General features: G+C 40.8%; 1 protein-coding gene and 1 non-coding gene across 2 annotated transcripts; one reads left to right on the forward strand and one right to left on the reverse strand.

The window, feature by feature from the left end:
- The first annotated feature begins 746 nt into the window (after positions 1-746).
- On the forward strand, positions 747-24,810 carry Golph3l (golgi phosphoprotein 3 like). The gene is made up of 5 exons (XM_038311976.1): positions 747-929; positions 3,068-3,256; positions 14,231-14,362; positions 15,964-16,078; positions 22,623-24,810. The coding sequence occupies exons 2-5, from the start codon at positions 3,074-3,076 to the stop codon at positions 23,048-23,050; spliced, it is 858 nt and encodes a 285-aa protein (XP_038167904.1). The 5' UTR covers positions 747-929; positions 3,068-3,073; the 3' UTR covers positions 23,051-24,810.
- On the reverse strand, positions 21,289-21,395 carry LOC119801551. Its single transcript, XR_005283234.1, has one exon. It is a non-coding gene; the product is annotated as a U6 spliceosomal RNA (small nuclear RNA).
- Positions 24,811-26,662: the final 1,852 nt, after the last annotated feature.

The raw sequence follows: 26,662 nt of genomic DNA on the forward strand, positions 1-26,662 counted from the left end.
GCTATTAATTTTGAGAGAATTTAAGTATTATCTTGGAAGGGTTTAACACACTTAGAACTTTTAGCGGTAGCCTGAGCGATTGCTTTGATGGGACCTAGTTCCAGCCTTGCCATTTATTTCTTTTGCTTCAAAAAAGGAAGACTGAAAATTTGTTTGTGTCTTGTAGTTTCAGTAGCCATATTCCAAAACATACAGCAAGTAGCCACAGGATTATCAAAGTGCCCCATAGGGCTATTATGTGTTGACGGTAGGAATGTACCCATCCTGTTCAGTGTAAACAGGGTATAACGTCCACAAACTGGTCAGATCAGGTTTTTTTGAGTCTGGGTTAAGATATCGAGGCGCAGGGGGAGGGGGGAGGGATTTACTCTTAGCTTGGATGCCAACATTTCCTACCCAGTCGTGCCAATACTACCGAAAGAGCCACAGAAACACACCTGCTACACTGAAATGGGCCAACGGATTCCTTTCGTGATTGACAGCATTTGTTGTCTCACGGGATACTTTGATTGGGTAATTTCATTGGGGTTGGGCGCAGCCTTTTCCTGGCCTCCACCGAGGTTCCTTCATTGGATTGACCAGCTGTCAGGTTGAACCCAAACCTGCCTCCTTTTGGTGATGTTTGTCTGGATCGCAACACAATAGCCGGGAGGGCCTCCCCTCGTAGGCTCCGATTGGCTAGACTCAACCTTGGGGGGTTCTGATTGGTTCAATGAAGAAGCACCAAGGTAGGTTGCCTAGTGATCCTGAGGAAGCTGATGTGTTATTCCCTCTCTGCATCGAAGGAGCAGGAAGTTTGTGCTCTCTGCGTGGCTGAGAAGTTTTTCACCTACTCGTACCGGACTGGGTTAAGGAGGGAAACAGGTGCCCTCCAAAAATAGAGTGCGAACTGCAGCCTACGTCCCACTGCGGCCCCGGAGCAACGTCAGGTAAGGAACAGAAAATAACACTTCTTAACGTCCAACAAGCTGCTCAGTATTTTACTTTAGAGAAAAAGGGTGGTTTTTAGTTATGTATTGCTGGTCGCCATGTCTTCAAATAGGGTAATTTTAACTAATAAGTGTCCACGGGGAGATGATAAATTCCTCAAAGAAAATTGCCACCATTCCCATGAGGATGTAAAGTTTCTTGGGTTGGGTTTGTAAATAACCCCGATTCAATGCCAAATAAAATTAGTACCCTAAGGCATTATTCCGTGTTCTGTTCCTTCTTCACTTTTCTTCCCACCAAAAATTATATTTTAAATGTACCCTTTTACGAATTATTTGTAAGATACTTGGTGCATATTTCTATTTTTAATTATCGCAGTCCTGAGTATCCATTTTAATGAGTATATATTTATTAAGCAGTTACAGCGTTAAAGATATTGCACTAGTTGCTATGGAGAATATAATGGAGATATTGTCAAGATGACAGTATCCCAGCCCTCAAGAAGTTTAAGTTAACATAAGCCATCACAAAAGAGAGACTGTGATTAAATAGGGAGTAAGTATAAATAAATTTCTGTTGGAGTACAGCTGAGAGAGAAACCAGTTCTAAGCTTGGGCCGTATGCATAATGGAGAGATACTCACCTTAAAACCTCTCAGTGAGTCTTTGTAGGTCTTTAAAGGCTGGGCAACATTTAGGGAGGAAAGGAAAAGGGAGAGAACCCCAGAATAACAAGGATCAGAGGCAGAAAGAAAGCAAGACACCCTGATAAAATTGTTACAGGGTAGAACTAGGCACAGCCATAGCACCTATTAATATTATTCTTTTGATCTCAAGAAAATATAATTTCTGATATTAAGTACTTATTTTTAATGATAAATATTAACGTTTCCATTTGTATAAAATGTCTGACTTTAAGCTTTATTGCAGGTGATTTGGAATGTGATACTGAATAAAAAGGTGTATGCTCTGATTTTTTTTTTCCTATTGCTGGGAATGGCACTTAGGACCTTGTACATTCTAACACATGTGATAACACTGAGTCACATCCAGTCCCATTTTCTTTTGAGAATTCGATAATCTTTTAACAGTCTTGCTGAGGTGGTTTGTTTTTTTTTTTTTTTTTTTTTTTGGTTGTTGTAGCTATTTGTGTTTTCACAAGATAGCCAGATAGAACAAGGATGTTAAGTTACTATACTTGATATTCACTTAAGTGTTATACTCTAGTGATTTCCAAAATGAATTCATGAAATGAGCTCTTACGATAGAAGAAAGCAAATATGGCTGGAGATTGACTTAGTGGTTAAGAGCACATGTTCTTAGAAAGGACCTGAGTTTGATTCCCAGCACCACTTCCTCAGGCACCAGGCATGCATGCAGTACACAGACATACATATGCAGGCAAAAAAAACCTTAAAATACACAAAATAAATCTTTTTTTTAAAAAGTAAATATTAAAACATAGGCATGGAGAGATGAGTAAGTGGGTAAAGGCAATTGCTGCACAAGCCAAGCAACCTGAGTTAATCTGCAGAACCTGTGTAAAGGTAGGAGCGAGGGCTCCAGAAAGTTGTCCTCTGACTTCCACATGTGAAAATGGCACCCTACCCACAAATATTATGCACAAAAATAATTTTAAAATATTAAAATGTGAGGTTTGTTATCTATATTTTTGTATATGTTTCACAGTGTGCCCTTAACTGTTTATAGAAATTATAAATTATGTGTATTCAGGGCCACATGCTCATGAGGTTTTGCTATTCCGTCGTGTTTAACTTGGGGACCTATTTTAGGAAAGAGGAGTAATGGTGGTAAAAATTCCATCCTGGGTTATAAGTGAACTAATCTCCCTGAAAAGATGGTCATTTCTGGTGGGCTTTTAAATTACTGGTGATCACTTTTCATTGCTTTTTGGAATTTAAGCTGTTATGCTTTGAAAAAGAGAGCATGTTATCCAGTGTTTCTATTTACTATCTCGTTCTGTGTTTGCACTACTATATTTTCCCAGATGTATAGTATCTCTGTGTGTGTGTGTGTGTGTGTGTGTGTGTGTGTGTGTGTGTGTGTGTGTAGGTCTTCTGTGGACTTAAATTTATTTACTAAAACACACAGATTTTTCACATCTTTCCATAAACAAGGTGAGAATGACCACATTAACTCACCGGACCCGTCGAACTGAAGTCAGTAAGAGCTCTGAAAAGAAAGTAGAAAGTGAGGAAGACACTAATCAAGAAAGGAGTCCAGATAATGAAGACCCTGGAGACTCTAAGGATATCCGCCTCACTCTTATGGAAGAAGTATTGCTCCTGGGACTAAAAGATAAAGAGGTAATGACATTAGCTAAGTTTAGCTCAAAGACACAAATCTTAGAATGTTTTAGGAAGTAAACTCCAGCCACATTGGAATTGGAGGAACATGGGAAAGAATATCTACAAAGGGGGCTGAAGAGATGGCTCAGGGGTTAAGAGCACTGGTTACTCTGCCAGAGGTCCTGAGTTCAATTCCCAGCAACCACATGGCGCCTCACAACTATCTGGAATGAGATCTGATGCCCTCTTCTGGTGTGCAGGCATGCATGTAGACAGAACACAGTATACATAATAAATAATTAAAAAAATTTAAATTGTATACAAAGTAATATCCAGAAACATAATTATTTGAAGTATAATTTAATTGCAAAATTATGAGGAACAGAGATGTATAAGATAGTGTTAGTACTTATAGTTTTTCAGCTTGGTTTTATGGTGGAGTAATGATTTCTCATTAAAGTGAGAAAGAGGCCCATTCAAGCAAGTCTTCTTGAGCCTGGAAGAGAAGTCTTTTGTTGTTGTTTCTAAATAGAGTTTTTCTGGGTATACTCGGCTGTCCTGGAACTTGCTCTATAGATCAGGCTGACCTCAAACTCAGAGATCTGCCTGCCTCTGCCTCCTGAGTGCTGGAGTTAAAGGCGTGCACCCCTACCGCCTTAATCTTAAAAGACAAGAACAAGAGCAGGTTGTGGGCCGGGCGGTGGTGGCGCATGCCTTTAATCCCAGCACTCGGGAGGCAGAGACAGGCAGATCTCTGAGTTTGAGGCCAGCCTGGTCTACAAGAACTAGTTCCAGGACAGGCTCTAGAAACTACCGAAAAAAACAAAAAAAAAAAAAAAGAGCAGGTTGTGGTAGCACACACTTGTAAGTCCAGTATTAAGGACATAAGAGCAAGAGCATTTCATAAGTTCAAGGCCAGCCTGATCTACCTAATTAGTTATAGGATAATTAGGGCTATATAGCAAGACACTATCTCAAAATTAAACAAACAAATTAAAAACAAGGAATATTTGTGACTGAGTTTCTTATAGTAGAAATAATATTTTTCAGCTCAGGATTGATTGTATACCTCTATAATTTCAGCTCTGGGGAGGTGGAGGCAGGAGGATCGGGAGTTCAAGGTTATCTCACCCACATACTGAGTTCAAGGATAACTTGAGGTACTTGCTAGTTTGAAACCTTGTCTCAAATACAAAAGGGGATCCACCTGTGATGGTACACACCTTTAACCCCAGCACTTAAGAGGCCGAGGGCCTCTGTGAGTTCGAGGCCAGCCTGGTCTAAAGATCCAGTTTCAAGACATCCATGGCTATAGAGAAATTCTGTCTCAGAAAAAAAAATACCTATAAAAGAAATGAACCAATTAATTTTAACTTGGTGATAATTTTTTTAATTTTTCAATTAGTTTGTGTGAGTTGTATGTATATGTTTGTGTGTACACATGAGTATGTGAGCGTGCCTCAGTGTACATGTGGAGGTTAGAGAACAATTTATGAAAGTTGTTTCTCTTATCCTCTGATGATATATTTTTTTTTACATTTATTTAGAGTGTGTGTGGTTATCTCCTTCTACTGTGTGGGTCCCAGGGATGAAATCTAAGTTGTCAGACTTCATGGTAAGCACCTTTACCTTCTGAGCCATCTCACTACACCTGCTGGTGACAGTTTCACTTCAGAGTCAAGTGTGGTTGCTCACACCTGTAATTTCAGCACTTGGGAAGCTAAGGCAGGGCTACATAGCAAGACCCTATCTCAGTTAACCAAAACTTGGGCTCGGAATGCAGGTTAGTTGATAAAGTGCTTGCATAGTAGGCAGGAAGCCCTTGGTTTGACCCTAAGTACTGCAGTCCCAGAGCACACAAGAAGTGGAGTAAGGAGGATCAGAAATTTAGGGTTGTCCTCGTCTCCGGAGGGAGTCTAAGGTCGGCACATGTTATATGAGACCTGTCTCAAAAAAATTTTTGTAATGAAAATTTTTAAAAAATTAAAAGTCTCATTTTTAGGCCACTACCTGCTTTTTCCTTTTGGTTTCCTGGTTGTGTAGAATGAACCCTGAGTCTTGCTCCTTGTGAATAGTGCAAGTATAGTAGAAGGGCTCATTTGCCTTGGTGTGTGCACTTTACATGGGCCATTAAAGAAGAAGAACTTTGTCTTGTTCATTATTATATCCAGCTTTAAAATCCAAGGAAAGGAGCCAGAGAGCAAAGTCCTATTTTGACAGTAGGAGAATAAAGCTTAAGCTGCTTCCTTAGAGCCTCTCCTGGGTCCTCCTCCCAGTCCTGTTTGTTTGTTTGTTTGTTTGTTTGCTTGCTTGCTTGCTTGCTTGCTTTTTTCCAAGACAGAGTTTCTCTGTAGCTTTGGAGCCTGTCCTGGAACTAGCTCTTGTAGACCAGACTGGCCTTGAACTCACAGAGATCCATCTGCCTCTACCCCAGATTGCTGGGATTAAAGATGTGTGCCACCACCACCTGGCTCCTCCCAGTTCTAAAATACGTACTGTTTTAAAATATATGATACCAAATAAAGATAAAGCTACCTACCACTTAATATTGGGCCTTTGACTATACCCACTGAGCCTATAAATTTACTGTGAGCCTTTTGTCTCCATCCTAGCTTGATTAGCTTCAGTGTTTTTTAATGCTTTGTACCTTTCCTTCCTTAATCCTGCAAAGAAGGAAACATTCTCTCTTTATGAGAGTCAAAGCAAAATGATTATGTGGCAATTTATTGGTGGAGTTTACATAATTTGCTCTAAGGAGCTTGAACACAAATATCACACAAACACATAAGTATTTAAAGATTTATTTTTTGTGTATGAGTATTTGTCTGCATATATGTGTATCACCGTATGTCTGCAGTACCTGCAGAGGCCAGAAGAAGGCACCGGATCCCCTGGAACTGGAATTACAGATGATTAGCTGCCATATGGGTGCTGGGGGTCAAACCCAGTTTCTCTGTAAAAACAGCCATTACTCACTAGGCCACAGTGACACACAGGTTTAATCCCAGTACTCGGAAAGCAGAGATGGACAGATCTCTGTGAGTTCAAGGCCAACCTGGTCTACAGAGTGAGTTTCAGCACAGGCTTTAAAGCTACAGAGAAACCCTGTCTCAAAAAACAAACAACAACAAAAAAAAGAGTTCAGAATTTCCTTCCTAAGTAATAGTGCCACTCAAGGTGGGTCTTCACAGGTGATTCTAGATTATGTCAAATTGACAATCAAAGCTAATAATCAGGAATGGAGGGATGGCTCAGCAGTTTAGAGCACATACTGCTTTTCCAGGTGACTTGAGTTTTGTTCTGAGCATCCTTATTGGGGAACTCATAGCAGAGTTTGGCATCACAGGCCTGTAGTACCAGCTGTCTGAATGTTAAAGGCCAGCCTGTTTTACATAGTGAGTTTGGGCCATCAGGAGTTACATAGCCAAACCCTCTATCAGAATTTAAAAACAGAAAAGAAAAGAATCCTGCTTTAAAGTAGAGAGGATTGAATTATGTTACCTTCCCAGCACATTCAACTTTATTATAAGCATTTTCTAAAGTTTGGAGTGAGGGTTAAAAATATTTTTTTAACTTTTAATTTATGTATATGGGTGTTTTGCTTACATATTATGTTTTTGTACCAAGTTTGTGCAGTGCCTGTGGAGGCCAGAAGAGGGTGTTGGATCCCTGGAGACTGGAGTTACAACTGTTTGAATCACCATGTTGGTGCTGGGAATCGACCTCAGGTTCTCTCAGCTACTGAGCCATCTATCTCTTCAGCCCCAGTTGGATTTGGGTTTTTTAAATGGTCTCACTGTCTTGGAAATCACCATGTAGCTCAGGATCGCCTCTGTTGTGTGGGGTTGTTGTTTCTGAGACAACTTACAGCAGAGGCTAATCTTGATCTCTGTAGCCATGGTGGCCCTGACCATTCTGCCCCCGTCTCCAGCGCTGGGGTTGTAGATGAGCAGCACCACCATTAGCTGGGTGCCTGGTTTTTAATGATGCTTTAGTTTTTGGCTTTTTTTTTCTTTTCTTCCTCATTAACATTTGCTACCCTCAACTGCCAACTCTTTAAGATAGGTAACATTCATGGTTGTTTTAAGGTGTGTCTTCCAGGATGTTTGACTAAGGAAGGGCACTTTGAATACTTGACTAATTGAAAATTCCGCGTTAAGTGTTGACTCTTTGTATGAATGGACTCCTATTGCTCGGCTTTTTACAGTAGCGAAATGGTCATACAGATGTCTAGTCTTTAACTGAGATGTTTCTCTTAGGAGTTACTTAGAAACACACTGACAGAAGAATACTACTTTTCATCTTTATACCAGGCTGGTCACAAAATCACAGTGTAGATGACCTTGACTTTCCAGTCCTCCTGCTCCTTTGCCAGTGCTAGAATTACAGGCAAGAACCTGTATCCAGTTTGTTTTTGTTTTTTTTTTATGCAGTGCTGGGACTCAAACCCAAGCTTCTTGAATGCTAGACAACAGCCTGCCAACTAAGCTCCATGCCTAGCACTCCTTTTTTCTTTTTTGGTATACAAACAAACATACGTTAAATTATAAAAAAATTACCTACTAAACTATTTATAATAATCACCTGAAGGAGATTTCTTTTTTCTTTTCTTTTGCAGGGGGGTGGTCAAGACAGGGCTTTTCTGTGTAGCTCTGGCTGTCTGGTTGGCCTGGAACTCACAATATAGAGCAGGCTGGTCTCTAACTTAGAGATCTCTCTGTCTCTGTCTTCCAAATTCCGGGATTAAAGTTCTGGGCCACCATACCTAGTTTAGGCTTTTACTTTTTAAATGGTATGTTTTAATATGGGCTTTTTCTTTTTAAAAATTACCTAATTTTCAGTACAAAACAAAATTACTACCGAAAGATCTCATTCTGACCAGTTATTGTGTTATATGCCTGTAATTTCAGCACTCAGTAGTTAGAGGTAGTGGGATAGTTGTTCATTGCAGCCTGATCTGAATGATAAATATAAGGCTAGCCTGGGCTACAAGTGAGCCCCTATCTCAACCCTTCACCCCAAACAGTAGTTCTCCTGTCAGGTGTCCTGGGATGGTCCCCAACTGGTACTGAGGTAGTGTGCAATTCCCTTTTCTTCTCCGAAGCCCCAAAGTATTTTCTCTCTTCTTCCTCATATTTGTAGCTGTTTTGGTGCTTCAGAGGTGGCCTTTGTGTTTGGTTCTTTTTGCTCGGGCATACCAAAGCATTGGCCTTTAACACAGATTCTTTAGTATGGGTAGTTTGAGATCTCGCCAGTCTATATATATGAAGAGAAAAGAGCCTTGGGAATGTAAGGAACAATGTGTTCCTTTCCCCGAGGCTACTCTCCATCTGCTATGACACCAATGTCCTCTCTCCTAAGCTTTTACCCTAGTAAGGGATAGGATGGACTGTGTTGTCGTGTGGCCCTTGCTGAGGGGACATATGCCTGCCCCTTTGCTTTTCCCCAGTCATTATCTTTTCTAAATCGATGTTATAGTTCCACGGTGCTTTTAATTCTTAAACTAAATATGTTCTTACACCTTTTTCTAATGCATATTAATGAGTTTAATGACTCATTTGGAGAATTTTACATGTTTTGAGATTTCTGATGGGAAAGTTATATTTAAAGAGTTCTTACGAGCCTAGAGAATAACTCAGTTGGTAAGAGTTCTTGCTGAGTGTTCACAGTAAATAGTGGTGCATACCTATAATCCAGCATTCTAGAGTAGAAACACTGGTAGGTTCCATTCAGAGTTAACCTCAGCTATAGTGAATTCAAGGTTAACCTGGACTGTCTCAAAACAAACAAACAAAAAAATCTACATCCTGGTTGCCACTGTGTCCTTATTTACAGTGTTTCTCTTCTGTAATTCTATTGGCAATCTGAATTGTCCTTGGAACAGAAGCTACGTGTGGCAAGGAAGAAATGAACACGGAAAACTTCCCTCCAGTTAATTCTAGTCATGATGTTTGCACACCTGTTAGGGTTATATATGCTGTGCCTGAATCAACCGTCTGTTCTGAAGTAAATTATCGTTTAACAATCTGAGTAGCTAAATTGTATAAAAATCAAATATTAAGCTGAAAAGTACTCTATACCCTCCTTACAGAGGAATCAAGTGTGTCCCTGGGGTGGGCATGGCTTGGGCAGGAGAGGAAAGTAACCTCTTGTAAAGTCTTGGGTCAAATATCTCAGGCAGAGATGTCTTATGAATGTTTATGACTTTAGCTGAGGTTGTTGCAAGCTAACGTATTTGCTTACTTGCTTTTTTACTACTTTTGTTTTTTTTTTTTTTTTTTTTTTTTTTTTGGTTTTTCGAGACAGGGTTTCTCTGCAGCTTTAGAGCCTGTCCTGGAGCTAGCTCTTGTAGACCAGGCTGGTCTCGAACTCACAGAGATCCACCTGCCTCTGCCTCCCGAGTGCTGGGATTAAAGGCGTGCGCCACCACCACCCGGCTACAAACACTTCTTGAATTCATAAATTTATGATTGAAAGTTTGTGCCTTAGGTTTCATCCCCATCTCTATGGGAAAAATAGTTTATTGAGCAGATAATATCATAAAGGAATAAAGGATGTCATTCCTTCTCTCTGTCTCTCTGTCTGTCTGTCTGCCTGCCTCTCTCTCTCTCTCTCTCTCTCTCTCTCTCTCTCTCTCTCTCTCTCTCTCTCTCTCTCTCTCTCTCTCTCTCTCTCATCAGCCCTGGCTTTGTACTCACAGAGATTCACTTAAGTGCTAGGATTAAAGGCATACATCACCATGTCCAGCAAAGATATTCTCTTAAGGTACAGTGAGAACAAACAGGCTAATCACGGAGGTTAGAAAAGGAGTGTGTGTGTAGGCACACTCAGGTAAGGGACATAACCCAGATGATGGAGTGTAGAGAGAAACAACATTAGAAGAATGTTACACAGAAGATGTGATCCCTGTGATATCCTGATCTGTATAGCACGACACTTTCAAAGGGGGAAAAGTCAATTGATAAATAAAATATATAGCAAAATGTGGGGTTAGAGAGATAGCTCAGCAATTAAGAGCACTGACTGCTCTTCCAGAGGATCTGGGTTCAATTCCCAGCACCCACATGGTGGCTCACAACCAGGAGATCCAGCACCCTCTTATGGCCTTTGTGGGCAGCAGGCATGCACATAGTACCCAGAGATACATGTAAGAAAACCACTCAGATAGGTAGATAGATAGATAGATAGATAGATAGATAGATAGATAGATAGATAGATAGATGACAAGAAAAACACTTAAAATAATTGATGATGGCTAAAATATAATGATCCAGAAGAGAGAGACCTGAGAGCAGCTATTGGTAAGAATGAAGCCTTGACAGGATCCTCAGGACTATAAAAACTGCATAAAGCCAGTATGGTGGCACCTGCCTCTGGACATTGATGCAGAAGAAACTTTTTTTTTTTTTTGAGACAGAATTTCTCTTGTAGGTAAGATTAAAGGTATGTACTGTCATGCCTGGCATAGGAAGAAACTTTTAGGCTACATAGTTTGAGGACAGCCTAGGTTGCATTATATTGTCTCAAATAAAACTAAGTAGGTGCTAGAGACATAGTTCAGCCCCTTATGGCTCTTGCAGAGGACTCAGGTTTGGTTCTCAGTACCCACCTCCCAAGCATCCATAGCTCCAGTTCCAGGAGGTCTGATGCCCTCTTCTGACTTGTGTGGGCACTAGGTATGCACATAGTACACACGCATACAAACAAGCAAAACACTAAGACACATAGACAAATCTTTGCTTATTTGGGGGGGTTGTTCATTTATAATTTTTATTTTATATACATTGTTTTGCCTGCGTATATATCTGTCGTGGTGTCGGATCCTCTAGGACTGGAGTTTCAGACAGTTTTGAGCTGCCATGTGGGTGCTGGGAATTGAACTCTGGGAGAGCAACCAGTGTTCTTAACTGCTGAGCCATCTCCCCAACCCCATTTTTGGTTGATGATTTTGTTTGGTTTTTCGAGACAGGGTTTCTTTATAGAATAGCCCTAGCTGTCCTGGAACTAGCTCTGTAGACTAGATTGGCCTCGAATTCACAGAGATCTGCTTGCCTCTGACTCCTGAGTGCTGGAATTAAAGGTGTGCGCCACACTACCTGACATACATAAATCTTTAAATAAATAAAAGCCAAATAAAGAAGTAGAGGCTAGAGAGGAAACTAGCCAGCAGCCTTTTGGTTTGATTTAGACTCAATCCTGAAAACTGAGTAGAGCCATTCAAAGATATCTAGACATAGGGACAATTTGTCAGGTAGCTGACACTAGCCTCAGACTTGCGGTATAGCTGAGAGATGACCCTGAATGCCTGACCTTCCTGCTTTCAATTCTCAAATTCTGGGGTTACAGTCATGTGCCACCATGCCCAGCTTTAAAAGTTTTAAAATGAGGATCAACAAGATAGTTTAACAGGTAAAAGCACTTGCTACCAAGCCTGATGCTTTGAATTTGATCCTGGGGTTCCAACATGGAGGAGAGGTGATTCTGAGAGTTGTTCTCTTCATAGGCATTATAGTATGTGCATGTATATATTCTCACACATACAAATATAGTTCAGTCTTTTATATTTATTTTGGTGTAAGAGATACAGCAGTCAGAAGACAACCTTTGGGAGTTGATTCTCCTTCCACTGCATGGGTTGTGGGGCTGGAATTCAAATCATCTGACTCGGCAACAAGCACTCGCTCCAACCTGCTGAGCCTCTCGCCAGCCACTGAGCAGTTTATAATAATTAGGTCCTCCAATGCTAACCATAACTCCTCGATCAAAGCCTTTGGGATTATTTGCCTTTTATTTGGAAGTTCAAAGCCTGACCCTACCCAGCTTGGATCTCAGAATATTTCTTTAAAACTTTGAGTTAAATAATCCCAGCACCAGGAGATAGAAACAAAATTAGGAGTTCAAAGCCAACCTCTGTTACATAAAACCCATCTCAATAAACAGCAGCAGCAACAAAAACAAAGCCCTTGAACTTGATCTCCATAAATGTATCTGAGATCTCTGTTATTTATAGCAAAGAATAGGAGTTGGATGGTTTTCTTGAAGAAATTAAACCTATCCTTTAATCCCAGCTCAGGGCCTGTAGCCTCAGCCTTTCTGTGCTCTGACGCCTCTTGTGACTTATACTTAGAGAACTGTCATACAAACTAAACTTTTATCAGTATTTAATAAGCCTGTCTCTTCTATTCTTTCAGTTCAGCTTTTATTTAAGTTTTGGCTCCTTTATGTAGTAGCTGTCTTACATCTTTGTGTATTCCCTGTATCTCCCAGAAAAGATAACTAACATGTATTTTTGTTGTTCATGTCCTATGCTCAACCCCTTCCTCAAATAGTTCATTTTATTGAGTCCTTACAACAAGTTATAAAAATAGGTATTAGTGTCCCCGTTTTACCTATAAAGACATTGAATTTCAGAAAGGTCAAGTAACATACCTAGGGCCCTTAACTAACTGGTGGTTTGTCTAGTGTCTGCATCAGAATAGTTTGTTCAGGTGGAGATGTAGCTTAAAATGTACACAGCCCTGAGTTTAGTCAGAGTATACATGCACACACACAAAGGGACAGGGAAAGTTTGCAAATAAAATATACCTAGATGTTGTGGGATATGTGTATACTGTGTGAAATGTATTTGCTGTGATGTAGTAAAAAGATGAACAGCCAATAGCTAGGCAGGAGATATAGACAGGATTTCCAGGGAAAGAAAGGAAAAGGAGGAGAATCTAGGTACACAGGATGCCAAGAAACATGGAGAGGAAACAGGAGGTGCAAGATGGAAGAGAGGTAACACCATGTAATAGAACGTAGATTAATATAAATGGGTTAGGGCTGGAGAGATGACTCAGAGACTGAGCACACTGGCTGCTCTTCCAGAGGTCCTGAGTTCAATTCCTAGCAACCACATGGTGGCTCACAGCCATCTGTAATGAGATCTAGTGCCCTCTTCAGGCATGCAGACATACACAGAGGCAGAATGGTATATGCATAATAAATAAATAAATCATATATATATATATATATATATGGATTAATTTGTTATACTAGTTAGTAACAAGCCTAAACTACAAGCCAAGCTTTCATCATTAAAAGAAGTCTCCGTGTCATTATTTGGAAACTGGCTGGCAGGACAGAGAAAAACTCGTTACACTTAGATCTCTAGGAAGAGCAACAATAAAACAATAGACATAGCTTGTGCTTTCATTTCTACCTTTCCTATGTACTGCTCTGCAATTCAGAGCATCTTGCAAACCTTTCCAACCAAAACTCCTACCATGAAGATGGTTCAGTGTGGAAAGGCAATTTAGTACCAATCCATGTGAGCCTCAGGACCCACATGGTGAAAGGAGAGAACCAGCTCCTGAAAGTTGTCCTCAGACCTCTGCATGTCCATACCTCACCCTATCATAAATAGATAAATAAATGTAAGAAAAATATTTATTTCAAACCAGAGCACTTCTCAATTGAAATCAAAGTTTGACATGCCAATTGTTGTAGAAATATCAAGTCATAGAAAGTCACTAACTCAAAAACAGACAAAAAATAGTACGTTGAGTGTTTAGGCAATTGATTAAATAGTTCAACAGAGAAAGGCGCTTGCTGCCAAGCCTAATCCCCAGAGCCTATATAGTGGAAGGTGAGAACTAACTCCCAAATTGTCCTCTGACCTCCGTAGACTCACCATGGTACTAATGTAGAATAAACAAAAATAAATATAATAAAATATAATAAAAATTAGATTTCAGTGACTAATGAAATATTCTGGTGGTTTAGGGTTGGGGCCCAGTTGTAGAGCACTTCTTAGTATTTGTAAGGCCCTGTGTTCAGTCCCAAGCACTGCTCAAACAGCAACACAACATGCCCTCATCTTATTCTATACCTTGCTTTGAGTTCATGCAGTATGATGTGAAAGGAATCAAAAATATCACACCTTATTCTTAAGGTACTGGCTAAATAAGTATTACTTTCAGAATATTCTTTGTTTTCTTTTCTCTCTCCTAGGGCTACACATCTTTCTGGAATGATTGTATATCCTCTGGGCTTCGAGGAGGCATCTTGATAGAGCTGGCCATGCGGGGTCGAATCTATCTGGAACCTCCCACCATGCGTAAGAAGCGACTCCTAGACAGAAAGGTACAATATCCTCTGAATTGTGGAGAGTCAAATACCAACAGTACATTTTGAAAGAATAAGAATATTTGAGGGCTGAAGAGATGGTTTATTTTAGCATTTGTTGTTCTTGCAGAGGAACCAGGTTTGGTTCCCAACACCCACATGGCAGCTAATAACTATCTCTAACTCCAGTTCTAGGGATCTTAGCCTGTTCTGGCCTCCACAGACATTGTATACACTTGTACATCTGTGGTGCACAGAGTACATGCATACAGGCAAAACACTCATATAAGAGAAAATTTGAATAGTTAGATAAACACTGGCTCAGCTGTCTCATTGTCTAGTTGATTTAGTTATGTAATTTATTCAATCTTATTTTTCTATACAATAGTGTGAAGGTGTCAAATACCCTGGAACTGGAGTTTTGGACAGTTGTGAGCTGTCATGTGGGTGCTGGGAATTTAACCTGGGTCCTCTGGAAGAGCAGCCAGTGCTCTCAACCGCTGAGCCATTTCTCCAGCACCGATTTAGTTATCTTATAAGGGAAAAAATTAGATATGCTTAGTAAATCAAAGAAACCTGGTTTTGTCTCTTTTTTTAAGATTTATTAATCTATTATGTATACACTGTTCTGGCTGCATGTATGCCTGTAGACCAGAAGAGAACACCAGATCTCATTACAGATGTGAGCTATCATGTGGTTGCCAAGAATTGAACTCAGGACCTCTGGAAGAGCAGGCAGTGCTCTTAACCACTGAGCCATCTCTCTAGCCCAGTTTTGTCTTTTTCTAACATGGAAAAGTTACATTTAGGATACTGTTGATTATATTTCCCTCTCTATGTATGAAATAAAATATTATGTAGATTGAGGAAATCATGAGTGCATTTGGCCTTTACTTCTCCATTCCTAATAGCCAAGTATCAGTTTGTATCCTGTTAGGTAATTTTTTTTTTCTTTTTTTCTTTTTGTTTTTTGGTAAAGATTTATTTGTTTATTATATATACAGTGTTCTGTTTATATGTATGCCTGCAGGCAAGAAGAGGGCATCAGATCTCATTACAGATGGTTGTGAGCCACCAGGTGGTTGCTGGGAATTAAACTCAGGACCTCTGGAAGAGCAGCCAGTTACCATCTCTCCAGCCCGATTTTTCTAGCCTTTTGGAAATGCCATTTACTTCTTTAGCTGTGTCTATTACCTCCAGGAAATTCACTTCCAAATTTGTAGACATTTCTTTAGCTTTAGCTTCCAGGAACATACTAATTATTGGCTAGACATTTCAACTTGGCTATCCCAAAGAAATCAAAAGCCAGGCTTGATAACATTCACCCAAATTAACTTACTTTTCTGAACTTCCTGCCTTTATTCGTGGTTTCACAAGGAGGTTTTCCAAACTCAGAAAGATACTATGGAATGTTGTGTCCGTTTTATTTATAGCATTTACTACTAGGTCCCACTTCAAATGTAATTTTATCTTCCTACTATGAAATCATACTACATATTAAACTCTTCCATGACATGGGCAGTATATTCTGCTTCCTCCCACCTTTTAACCAGCAATGTGTATATTGTACACTGAAGGATTTTTCATCTGAGTAAATAGTGTTCTCTGTTATCTTTAAGGTCCTGCTAAAGTCAGACAACCCAACAGGTGATGTCTTGCTGGATGAAACTCTCAAACACATCAAAGCAACTGAGCCAACAGAAACTGTCCAGACATGGATAGAGCTACTCACTGGTGAGATGACTAAAAATAATGCCCAAATCCCACCCTCGGTCATCTTAGCCTCCTCGTAAGGTTAGCGGGAAAGTAGAGGAGTGCAGCATGCTAGGTATGGTAAGTGGTTAACTAGCACCTACAGCTTTCCAAGCACATCGGCTTATCATCCGCAGGCCTACAGAACCTCATACAGCACAGGCTTGCCTTGAACTTGCCGTGCAGCCAAGGATGACCTAGAACTCTTGATCCTCTGTTCATCAAGTACCAAGTACTGGGACAGCATGTGCTGTCATATTCAGCCTATGAGAACTCCTCACAGTTTTATTTTGTGGGCTTTTTGAGAAAAGGTCTCACTATATAAACTGAGGTGGCCTAGAACTCTGAATCCTTCTACTTTAGTGTCTCTGCTACTGAAAATATAGGTAGATACAGCCTAACAGTGTTCTTCATGAGGTGGCTGGGAATTTTGAGCCCCAAACTCAAAAAGATACGCCTGCTTCTGCCTCCCAAGTGCTGGGACAGAAAGTGTGAGGTGTGCACCATCTTATCCAGTCAAGGAACTTTTTTTGAGGCAGCATTTCATAGGTCCCAGATTGGCCTCGAACTTGCTATGTAGCCGAGGATGACCTTGAAGTTCTAATCATATTGCTTTCATCTCCCAAGTGCAGGGATTATAGGCATAAACCATCACCCTAGTTCATGAGGTGCTAAGAATCAAATCAAGGACTTCAAGGATGCCAGACAGCACTTGACCAACTGAGCTTTATCCCAAGACCTTTCCAAGAAACGTTGTATTTATATATTTTTTATGCATTGTGTATATGTGGACTGACTTGTAAGAGTGCACATGTAGAGATCAAAGGACAGCTTTTTAGACTTAGTTCTCTCCTTCCATCTTTATGTGGTCTCCCAGTATTAACTCAAATTGTTAAGACTTTGTAAGTGTTTTTACCTGCCAAACTATTTTACGAACCATTTTTTAAAATAAGCATTTTTTAAAGTTTATTAAACTTAAAAAAAAATCTCTATTAGCCAAGAATGGTGGTATCTACCTATAACCCTAGCATTTGTATAGCATGATTAATTAAAAACTCAGACACAAATTGTGGTTCAACCTGAAGATCAGAAAAGCAAAGCAGCCAACCACTGGCTCTTACCTCTGCCTCAGTCCAAAATGGCAATCCTGCCTTCAGGAATCTCAGAATGAGACTGTGTGTGAGAGCTGTCTCCTCCCATTTATAATCCTCTCTAGTGCTGGGATTAAAAGCATGCACCACTGGGATTAAAGGCATGTACCACCCGGTTTCTGTGGCAAACTACTGTGGCTCCTGAGATTATCGGTATGTGTCTCTAAAGCTTACTAGTGTGGCTGTTTTACCCTCTGATCTTCAGGCAGGCTTTATTTATTAAAATAGAAATGAAATGCCACTACACAGTTGTGAGGCTGAGGCAGAATTACTGATAGTTCAAAGCCAATCTAGGCTACATTTAGAAACACCATTTCAAAAACACCAAAAAATGAGTTCAATTCCCAATACCCTCCCCCAAAAAGCATGTGCATAAGAAACTAAAGTAAAATGTGGGAGTCTGCAGAGATGCTCCAGTGGTTAGAATGACTGCTGTCAAAGAGGACGCAGGTTCAGATCCTGAACCCCTGTAACTCTAGCTCCAAAGAGTCTGATGCCCTCCCTGGTCCCTGTGGAAGTGCACATGCCCACAAGAGCACACATACAAACACACACACGTGCATACTATAAATTTTTTTAGGTAAAAAAAATTAAGCCAGCTGTGGTAGCAAAGGTTCATAATTCTACCATGTGGGAGGCTAAGGAAGAGAGGTTCAAGATCAGCCTGGTGTTCATAGTAAAACCTTATCTCAAAATAAAATAATATTTATTGAGATGACAACTAGGACATTGACATAGATAAAATCTTTCTATCTTGAATTTCCAAGAATTGTCTGCTTTTACAGCTAATATTTCAAGAATTTGTATACATTTGTTTGGCCATTTAGCTGATGGATATTTGAGTTTGCTGTTGGGACCTAGGCTACTATAAACATTTGTGAACAATTTAAATCTTTTTTTAGTTTGGTGTGCATGCCTTTAATCTCAGCACTCAGAAGGCAGAGGTAGGCAGATCTCTGTGAAGGCCAGCCTGGTCTACAAAGTGAGTTCCAGGAAAGCTAGGACTGTTATACAGAGAAACCCTGTCATGAAAAAAAAATTGTTTTCTTGCTGTGTTTTTTATGCATGTAAATGCCCGTCCCCCAGCCCCACTACTGTAGTGCACATGTGGGGGTTAGGGGACAACTCTGAGGAGGTGCTTCTCTCCTTTTACCAGCTGGGTCGGGGGATCGAACTGAGGTAGTTAGGCTTAGCTGGCAAGTGCCCCATTTGTACAACCTTCTGAAACCTCGTCTCAAAAAATAAAAATAAAAAAATTAAGTAATTCCTGGTGTGGTGGCACACTTTCAGTCCTAGTACTCAGGAGGTGGAGACGGGTGTGAGACTCAGAACAGCTAGGTCTGCATAGAGAGACGTTGTGAAAGAAAGGAAAGGAAAGGAAAGGAAAGGAAAGGAAAGGAAAGGAAAGGAAAGGAAAGGAAAGGAAAGGAAAGGAAAGAAGGCTCTTGGGTGACAGTTTTGTCGGTCAGTGCTTTGAAGCAATCATTTTACTTTTCTGTTCTCCTAACGAAGTCAGCTATTGACCTCACTGCGACTTTGATGTGACAAGTCATTTTTCTCAAGCTGTCTTCCTCAACTGCTTCTTAGTACCTGGCCTTAGATATCGTTCTCTCTGCATGTATCCTGTGTGGGGTTCATTGAGCTCAAAATGTATAGGCAAGTGTTTTTTATGAAATGTTGGATTTAGTATTCTGCCTTTTTTCCTCTCCCCTTTTTTCCATCATCTTTCTCTCTATACTTTTACATGTGTAGGTCCTAAGTGCACCTCACATTTCTCTGAATCTCTCTCCAGACAATGTAACCTTATTTTGTATTGTTGAACAAGATTTCACATAGTCTGGGGTGGCCTCAGACTTACTCTGTATCAGGAGATAACCATGAACTCCTGATTCTTCTACCCAGGAGCTGGAGTTACAGGCGTTCTTCACAATGCCCACCTCAAACTACATAATCTCTATTGTTTCAACGACTGCTGATTCTTTTGCTAGCTCAATTTTGTTGTTGAACGTTTAAATTTTTTATTTTGCTTATTTTTCTCTCAAACTCCAGAATTTCTGTATGGTTATATAGCTTTCAATATCATTGTTGAGATTGTTTTTCTAATTTTTATTTTAATTTTGAGTTTGTGTCTGTATGTGTGTGGAAATGGTCATGTGAGTGCCAATGCCTACAAAAGCCAAAAGAGTGTAAGACCCATACCCCTGTACCCGTTGTTATAGGCAGTCGTGAGCCACTTGATACGGGTGCTGGGATCCTCTGCAAGAGTAGTATGCATTTAGCCAGGTGGTGGTGGCGCACGCCTTTAAATCCCAGCACTTGGGAGGCAGAGGCAGGCAGATCTCTGTGAGTTTGAGGCCAGCCTGGTCTACAAGAGCTAGTTCCAGGACAGGCACCAAAGCTTCAGAGAAACCCTGTCTCGAAGAAAAAAAAAAAAAAAAGAAGCAGAAGCAGGAGGAGGAGGAGAGGGAGGAGGGAGGAGGAATTTATTTTGGCCAATGGCTCAGGCATATTTCTAGCTAGCTCTTATATCTTAAATTAACCCATTTCTATTAGTCTATGTATTGCCATGTAGCCATGGCATTACCTCATTTTTTAATTTTTTACGTGTCTTGTTTCCTCAGCGACTGGCTAGTGGCTCCTTGACTCTGCCTACTCCCTCTATATCTCTGGATTTCCCATCTGGCTTTACTCTGCTAAGTCATTTGCTGAAACAGCTGTATTCATCAACCAATAAAAACAACATGTATACAGAAGGTTACATCCCACGTCAGGATACTACTGTCCATCCTAGCAGGGGAGGCATAGCATTGGGAGTGGGAGGCAGGAAGCAGATGAATGCTGGTGTGCAAAAGGCTTTCCTTTGTCTCCTTTCATTCAGACCAGGTACACATCCAATGTCTAGGGATGGGTCTCTCACTTTCAGCTAAACCTCTTGGGTTTTTGTTGTTGTTGTTGTTGGGTTTTTTGTTTGTTTGTTTGTTTGTTTGGTTTTTTGTTTGTTTGTTTGTTTGTTTTCTCTGCAGCTTTAGAGCCTGTCCTGGAGCTAGCTCTTGTAGACCAGGCTGGTCTCAAACTCACAGAGATCTGCCTGCCTCTGCCTCTCGAGTGCTGGGATTAAAAGCGTGCGCCACCACCGCCCGGCTCAGCTAAACCTCTTGGATATGCTCTTACAGACATGCCGGAGGTATGCCTTCTAGGCAATTTCTTTTTATTGTTACTAAAGTTTTATTTATATAGTTGGTATATGGGGTATGCACAAGAATGTACCACTTACACATCTGGAGGTCAGAAGACAACTTAAAGGAGTCCGTTTTCTCCCACTATTCAGGTCAGAGTCCATACTCAGATTGTCCAGCTTGGCAGCAAGCGCCTTGACCCGCTGAGCCATCTCAAGGGTAGCCTCTTATTATTAGTGTGTGTGTGCACATGCTAACATGCCACTTCTTCATGGGCAGGTGAGAGGCTAGCTTTCAGGAGTTAATTCTTTCCTTCCACCGTAGGTCTCAGGGTCAGCCACAGGTCACAGACTCTCACAACAAACACTTTCTACCTGCTGCACCTGCTGGCCAGCCCTCTCCTGGGATTCTGCATCAAGTCAGCAATGAAGAGTAACCGTTGAGTGTTTGCCTACATGTTTATTAGTATACTACATGTTGCAGAGCCTGCAGAAGTGAAGCGAAGGCTTTGTCCTTTGATATTTTCTCTCAGCATCCTGGCAATTGTTCTGCACCAAGATGTCCATGGTTTTCAACACCTTTAGATTTAGGATTCTTTACACTTGATCAAGTGGACATCTCAGGTGCAGCTATGGAACCCTTCCTTCAGGCTTTTAGTCCACTTCTAGTGTGTAATACCCTGCCGTTAGTGGAGTAGCAGCCTCTCATCCTCTTGGCTTTCATTTTCCAGTCAGTGATCTCTACTCTTCAAAGAAGCTAAAATGGGGCAGTGTGAGCTCCAACTGCCAGTCCATGACTCCTGGATGGGCCTTCCACCTGATAAGTAGAAGAAAGGGATCTTAGTCCTCTCAATCATATTTTATTTTTAAATATGAAATGCTTCATAAATTTGCATGTCACCCTTGCTCAGGGGCCATGCTAATCTTCTCTGTATCGTTCCAATTTTAGTATATGTGCTGCCAAAGCAAACACAGTCTTTTCAGTTTCACCAACCCAACTAGAACACGTGTGATATGGAAGAGAAGTCATCCCAGAAAAACTGGTATCTCGGGGCTGGAGATATGGCTCAGTGGTTAAGAGCATTGCCTGCTCTTCCAAAGGTCCTGAGTTCAATTCCCGGCAACCACATGGTGGCTCACAGTCATCTGTAATGAAGTCTGGTGCCCACTTCTTGCCTGCAGACATACACACAGACAGAAAACTGTATACATAATAAATAAATAAATAATAAAAAGAAAGAAAGAAAGAAAGAAAGAAAGAAAGAAAGAAACTGGTATCTTGAAGAGAATGGCAAAAAATACAAGAATAAATGCTAGAGAGAGAGAGCCCAGTCAGTAAACTATTTGTGTTGCAAACATAAGGACTTGAGCTTAATCCCCAGAACCGAGAGAGAGAGAGAGAGAGAGAGAGAGAGAGAGAGACAGAGAGAGAGAGAGAGAGAGACAGAGAGCCATCTCTCTGACCCCTTATTTCAGTTCATATATAACTCTCTGTGATGTTAATCATTTTTGGATGAACACTTTGGATGTGTGTGAACATGGATGTTAGAGAATAGATAGCCTCAAGGGTCATCCAGCCCTACCTTACCCTCTTTCTTTCAGACAGGGTCTCTCATGTGCCTGGAGCTTGCCAAGAAGGCTGGTTTGGCTGGTCATCAAGCTAGCCTCCCCACTGGGATCACAAATGCAGATATCTGGCTTAGATTTCTCTCTCTCTCTCTCTCTCTCTCTCTCTCTCTCTCTCTCTCTCTCTCTCCCTCTCTCCCTCCCTCCCTCTCTCCCTCCCTCCCTCCCTCCCTCCCTCTCTCTCTCTCTCTCTCTCTCTCCTCTGTTTGATCCCTAGAAGCTACAAGGTGGAAGGAGAAAACTAGTTCTGACCTCCACACACATAACATAGCACACATGCTGTGAGTACTAGCATGGAAATCCCTGATAGGTGTTCTCGCGTGCACATGAGTGTGTGTGTGTGTGCGCGCGCGCGCTCGCGCACACACAATCATGTATGTGTGAGGACAACTTTTGAGGGTTGTTTAATGTAAAATATAGTTGGCATCAAAACCAACACATAAGGCACAAAGTACAGTTTAAAAAAGAGTTGACATTGTTCCCTCATGGATGGAAATTGTGCTTTTAAATTTTTAAACAAAGTTCAAATAACAAGCTGGCTTTTTCTATTTGTTTTCCTGTTTCTTTCTCAAAGGTGAGACGTGGAACCCCTTCAAATTACAGTACCAACTTAGAAATGTGCGAGAGCGAATTGCCAAGAATCTAGTGGAGAAGGGTATTCTAACCACAGAGAAGCAGAATTTCCTGCTGTTCGACATGACCACTCATCCAGTGACCAATACAACAGAGAAACAGCGACTAGTGAAAAAACTTCAAGACAGTGTGCTAGAACGGTGGGTAAACGACCCTCAGCGAATGGACAGGCGAACGCTGGCACTCCTGGTTCTGGCCCATTCCTCCGATGTGCTAGAGAATGTCTTCTCCTGTCTGACAGATGACAAATATGATGTAGCAATGAATCGAACCAAGGACCTTGTAGAACTGGACCCCGAAGTGGAAGGGACAAAGCATAACGCCACAGAGATGATCTGGGCTGTGCTGGCAGCCTTCAACAAATCCTAGAGCCAGCAGGCTGCTGACTGCAGAGACCCCGTCACTGAGCTTTGTGTAATAAGATATTGTCATCACTATTTCCTCTATTTTGAATCAGGCCCATGACTTGGGGAGGACAACCTCAGGGCCTCTTCATGGGCCATGACCAGTCTAAGCAGACTGTTTTCTCCTCGTACTTCCATTCCATATCCGAATGAAAGGGGTGAGCTCACATACATCCAATAAATATCTCCCATTTCTGGGTTTACTTTTAACCATTGTACTTTTGGATCAACAGGAGTATCTACATGGGGATTAGAGCTTTCCAGCAACAAAATGTGAAGATGAAGAGTAAACTGTATATTTATTCTTTTCACCCTTATTTTTTCTCCCTTATCACATTTTCTCAGCCTTTATCTTTCTGACACTGGTACACAATGATACTTACTGACATCACTGTCTCTTTAAATGAAGGGCAGTAGAAGAAATAAGACTAATTTTTGAAGCAAATGGTCCCTGAGATTGTACCTCCTGCCTGTGATTTTCTCATCTTCATCTAATGAAAACACTCCAAGTTTGATGACCTGACTCCCATAGTTCTAGAAGCAGAAATGTATTCCACGATCTATTTTAGCACTATCTTTCCTACTTCCACAATCATTAAAACAAAGTCTGAATTTAAAAAGAAATGTGCCTCAGTCACCTCTTTCATGCAGCCAGTATTAGAACTTGTAGGAAAGGGAGGCAACAGAAAAATTCTCATCTTTGAAGTCGGGTGTTGGGGGACACACTTGGGAGCTGGTGGTGGAAGGGTCTGGAGCTGACGATCAGCCTTAGCTAGTGTAGTAAGTTCAGGGCTATATGAGACTATCTCTCACTCAAAAATTAAAGTCTTTTCTTCTTTTAGCATATGTCTCTACTATGATTAAATTAAAGGAATTGTACGTTTCAGTTCCCAGATAACAGCACAAGGTAGCCAAACTCCATATCTACATAATCCCTGTTTTTATTTCCTGTATAAATTGATAAACTCCCTATATTTAAGAACTTTGACAATAATTCCGTTTATATTTAATCTACAGATACCCTCCAAATTGTGTCTTCTTTCAACACAGCCATCATTTTAGCCAAATCTCTTGAAATGTTTTTGCTTCAGTAAGGGTGAAGAGAGACTTTGTTAGAAGAGATGCTATTTAGATGGGTAGTTGGGTGTCAATGGCAACTGATACAAAGCCTAGGTTTAGGGGCTTTGAAGAGGCCAGCACTGGATTGTGCTGATTTCAAGCTCTCTGTTGACTGCTGGGGAGAAACAGGCTGCCACACAACCAATACAGGTGACTCGAACTCATACCAAATCCTCGTATTCGGAAGTAAATTGCTCTAACTTCATCTCCCTGAACCTACCTAGATCCGTGAAAGTTTTCTAATTCATTTTTATTGTTTTCATTTCATGTATCTCTTAGATAAGTTGTAATTTGAGAAGCAAGTAGAGTCTTAGTCTGGCTTTCTATAGAAGTACAAAGCCAGCCCATGTGATATCTAGCGGCTTAGCTTGTCTTCCCATTGGAACAATTCAACATGAATTGAAACCAGGTTTTCCTGTGGAAAACTTCAGCTGATTGGGGGGATAGAAGTTGAGTGCTTTCTTGCAACTCTTCAGTGTTTATTTTTATATGTCCATAAAATGAGAATGTCTTCACTTCAAATCTGTATAATGTTCACTGCCAAACACTCATGTAGTGTATGACTGCCATCACATTTCTGTATAATAAAGATAAAGTAGTCATGCCCCTGGTCTCTCTGTACATGGTTTATAACTTCATTAATTATGGTATGTATTGACAGGGCATAGCAGTGCTGCCCTGGGCTCAGCTAACATCCCAGTAGGGTCTCCATCTCAGTCAAAGTAAGTTACCCAGTAATACCATGTTACCATTGAAGAGAATGAGAATGACTTCTCTGAATACTCCACAAATGACTTGAGTTTATCTAAGAGATAAACCTAACAATGCACTTGATAATGTACTAACTCTAACCATTAGCCTATAAAAATGTAACTGTAGTTATGATTGGCTTATTATTCCTCCCTCCCTTAGAACAACACAAAAAACAGGAAAAAATGAAGCATGTCATGAGCTTTGGCAGCAAGTGCCTTTATCTGCTGGCCATTTCTCTGGTCCTAATTATTTTTAACTTACTGCTTCTATAGATAATCAACTGGAGAAACATAGCTTTCTCATTCTTTGTATTCAAACCATTGCTAAACTAGTAAATCACATACACACACAATTACACGCACAGTTGTGGCCATTGATTCCCAGACCCTCTTTTAAATCTTTTCACTGGGCAGTGTTGGTGCACGCCTTTGATCCCAGCACTTGGGAGGCAGAGGCAGGTGGATCTCTGTGATTTCAAGGCCACTCTGTTATACATAGTGAGTTCCAGGACAGGCTTCAAAGCTACACAGATAAACTTTTCTCGAAAAACCAAAAGAAAAAAAAAAAAAAGCTTTATTTTGGCTAGTGGTAGTAGCACAAACCTATAATCCCAGAAGACTGATCTCTGTGAGTTTGAGACCAGCCTGTTCTACAAAGTGAGTTCCAGAACAGCGAGGGCTACACAGAGAAACCCTGTTTTAAAAAAGCTCTTAGCTACCACATTTCTAGGTTAGTCCTAATTATCTCTTACCTAATGATGGCAGTAGACTTGGGCTAGACTGCCCATCTCTAGTCCCTTTCTGCCTAAATTTTTGAACGTTTGTATTCATCACCACCAAACTAACCTCCTAAAGGTCAGTTCTACTTTTTTTTAAAGAATTTTTCATGATGTATAGACAATGGTGTAAAGGTGTCAGATTGCCCTGGAACTGGATTTAGAATCACTTAGGAGCTGTCATGTGGGTGCTGGGAATTGAACACTCCCATCCTCTGTTAGAGCAATCAGTGCTCCTAACAGCCCAGCCGTCTCTCCAGTCTCCAGTTATGCTTCCCATTTGATTAAGAAAACCTTTCACTGATTTGTCCTGGTATTTCTAAATGACCTTTGTCAGGAACACTTTTTTTAACCTTACACTGCCTATGGGTCCTTTTAAAAGTCCTATACAGCATTATAAACATTTCTATTATGCTTACCAGACTTTGCCTTGTATAATAATAATCTGTGTGTTGTAATATTTCTCGGATTGTCCCATGAGAAGTAAACCTAATGCTATGAGAAATGAACAGTTAGCTCCCAAGCCTATCTCAGAAGTTACTCCCCCCAAAAAATTATTGTGACAAATCTTTAATCCCAACACTCAGAAGTCAGAGGCAGGTTCAAAGTCAGCCTCTGTCTACAGAGTGAGTTACAGGCCAGCCAGAGCTACACAGTGAGACCCAGCTTCAGAAAAAGAAAAAGTGGGGCTGGGTGGTGGTGGCACACATCTTTAATCCTAGCACTCGGGAGGCAGAGGCAGGTGGATCTCTGGAGTTTGAGGCCAGCTTGGTTTTCAGAGTTCCAGTACAGCCAAAGCTACACAAAGAAACCCCTATCTGGGGGGAAATGGGGGGAAATGGGGAGAAACGGGAGTGGGGATGAATCTGACAGTGTTATTAGATAGACTGTTTCTGTTTTGGGAAATTTAGTATACCACAAGACAGCAGT

The sequence above is a fragment of the Arvicola amphibius genome, chromosome 14 (genome assembly GCF_903992535.2).
Source record: "Arvicola amphibius chromosome 14, mArvAmp1.2, whole genome shotgun sequence".
NCBI lineage: Eukaryota > Metazoa > Chordata > Mammalia > Rodentia > Cricetidae > Arvicola > Arvicola amphibius.

Coding starts and splice junctions, on each gene's coding strand:
- Golph3l (XM_038311976.1), top strand. CDS start 3,074: ATGACCACATTAACTCACCGGACCCGTCGAACTGAAGTCAGTAAGAGC. Junction 14,363..15,963: donor AGCGACTCCTAGACAGAAAG/GTACAATATCCT, acceptor GTTATCTTTAAG/GTCCTGCTAAAGTCAGACAA. Junction 16,079..22,622: donor ATGGATAGAGCTACTCACTG/GTGAGATGACTA, acceptor TCTTTCTCAAAG/GTGAGACGTGGAACCCCTTC.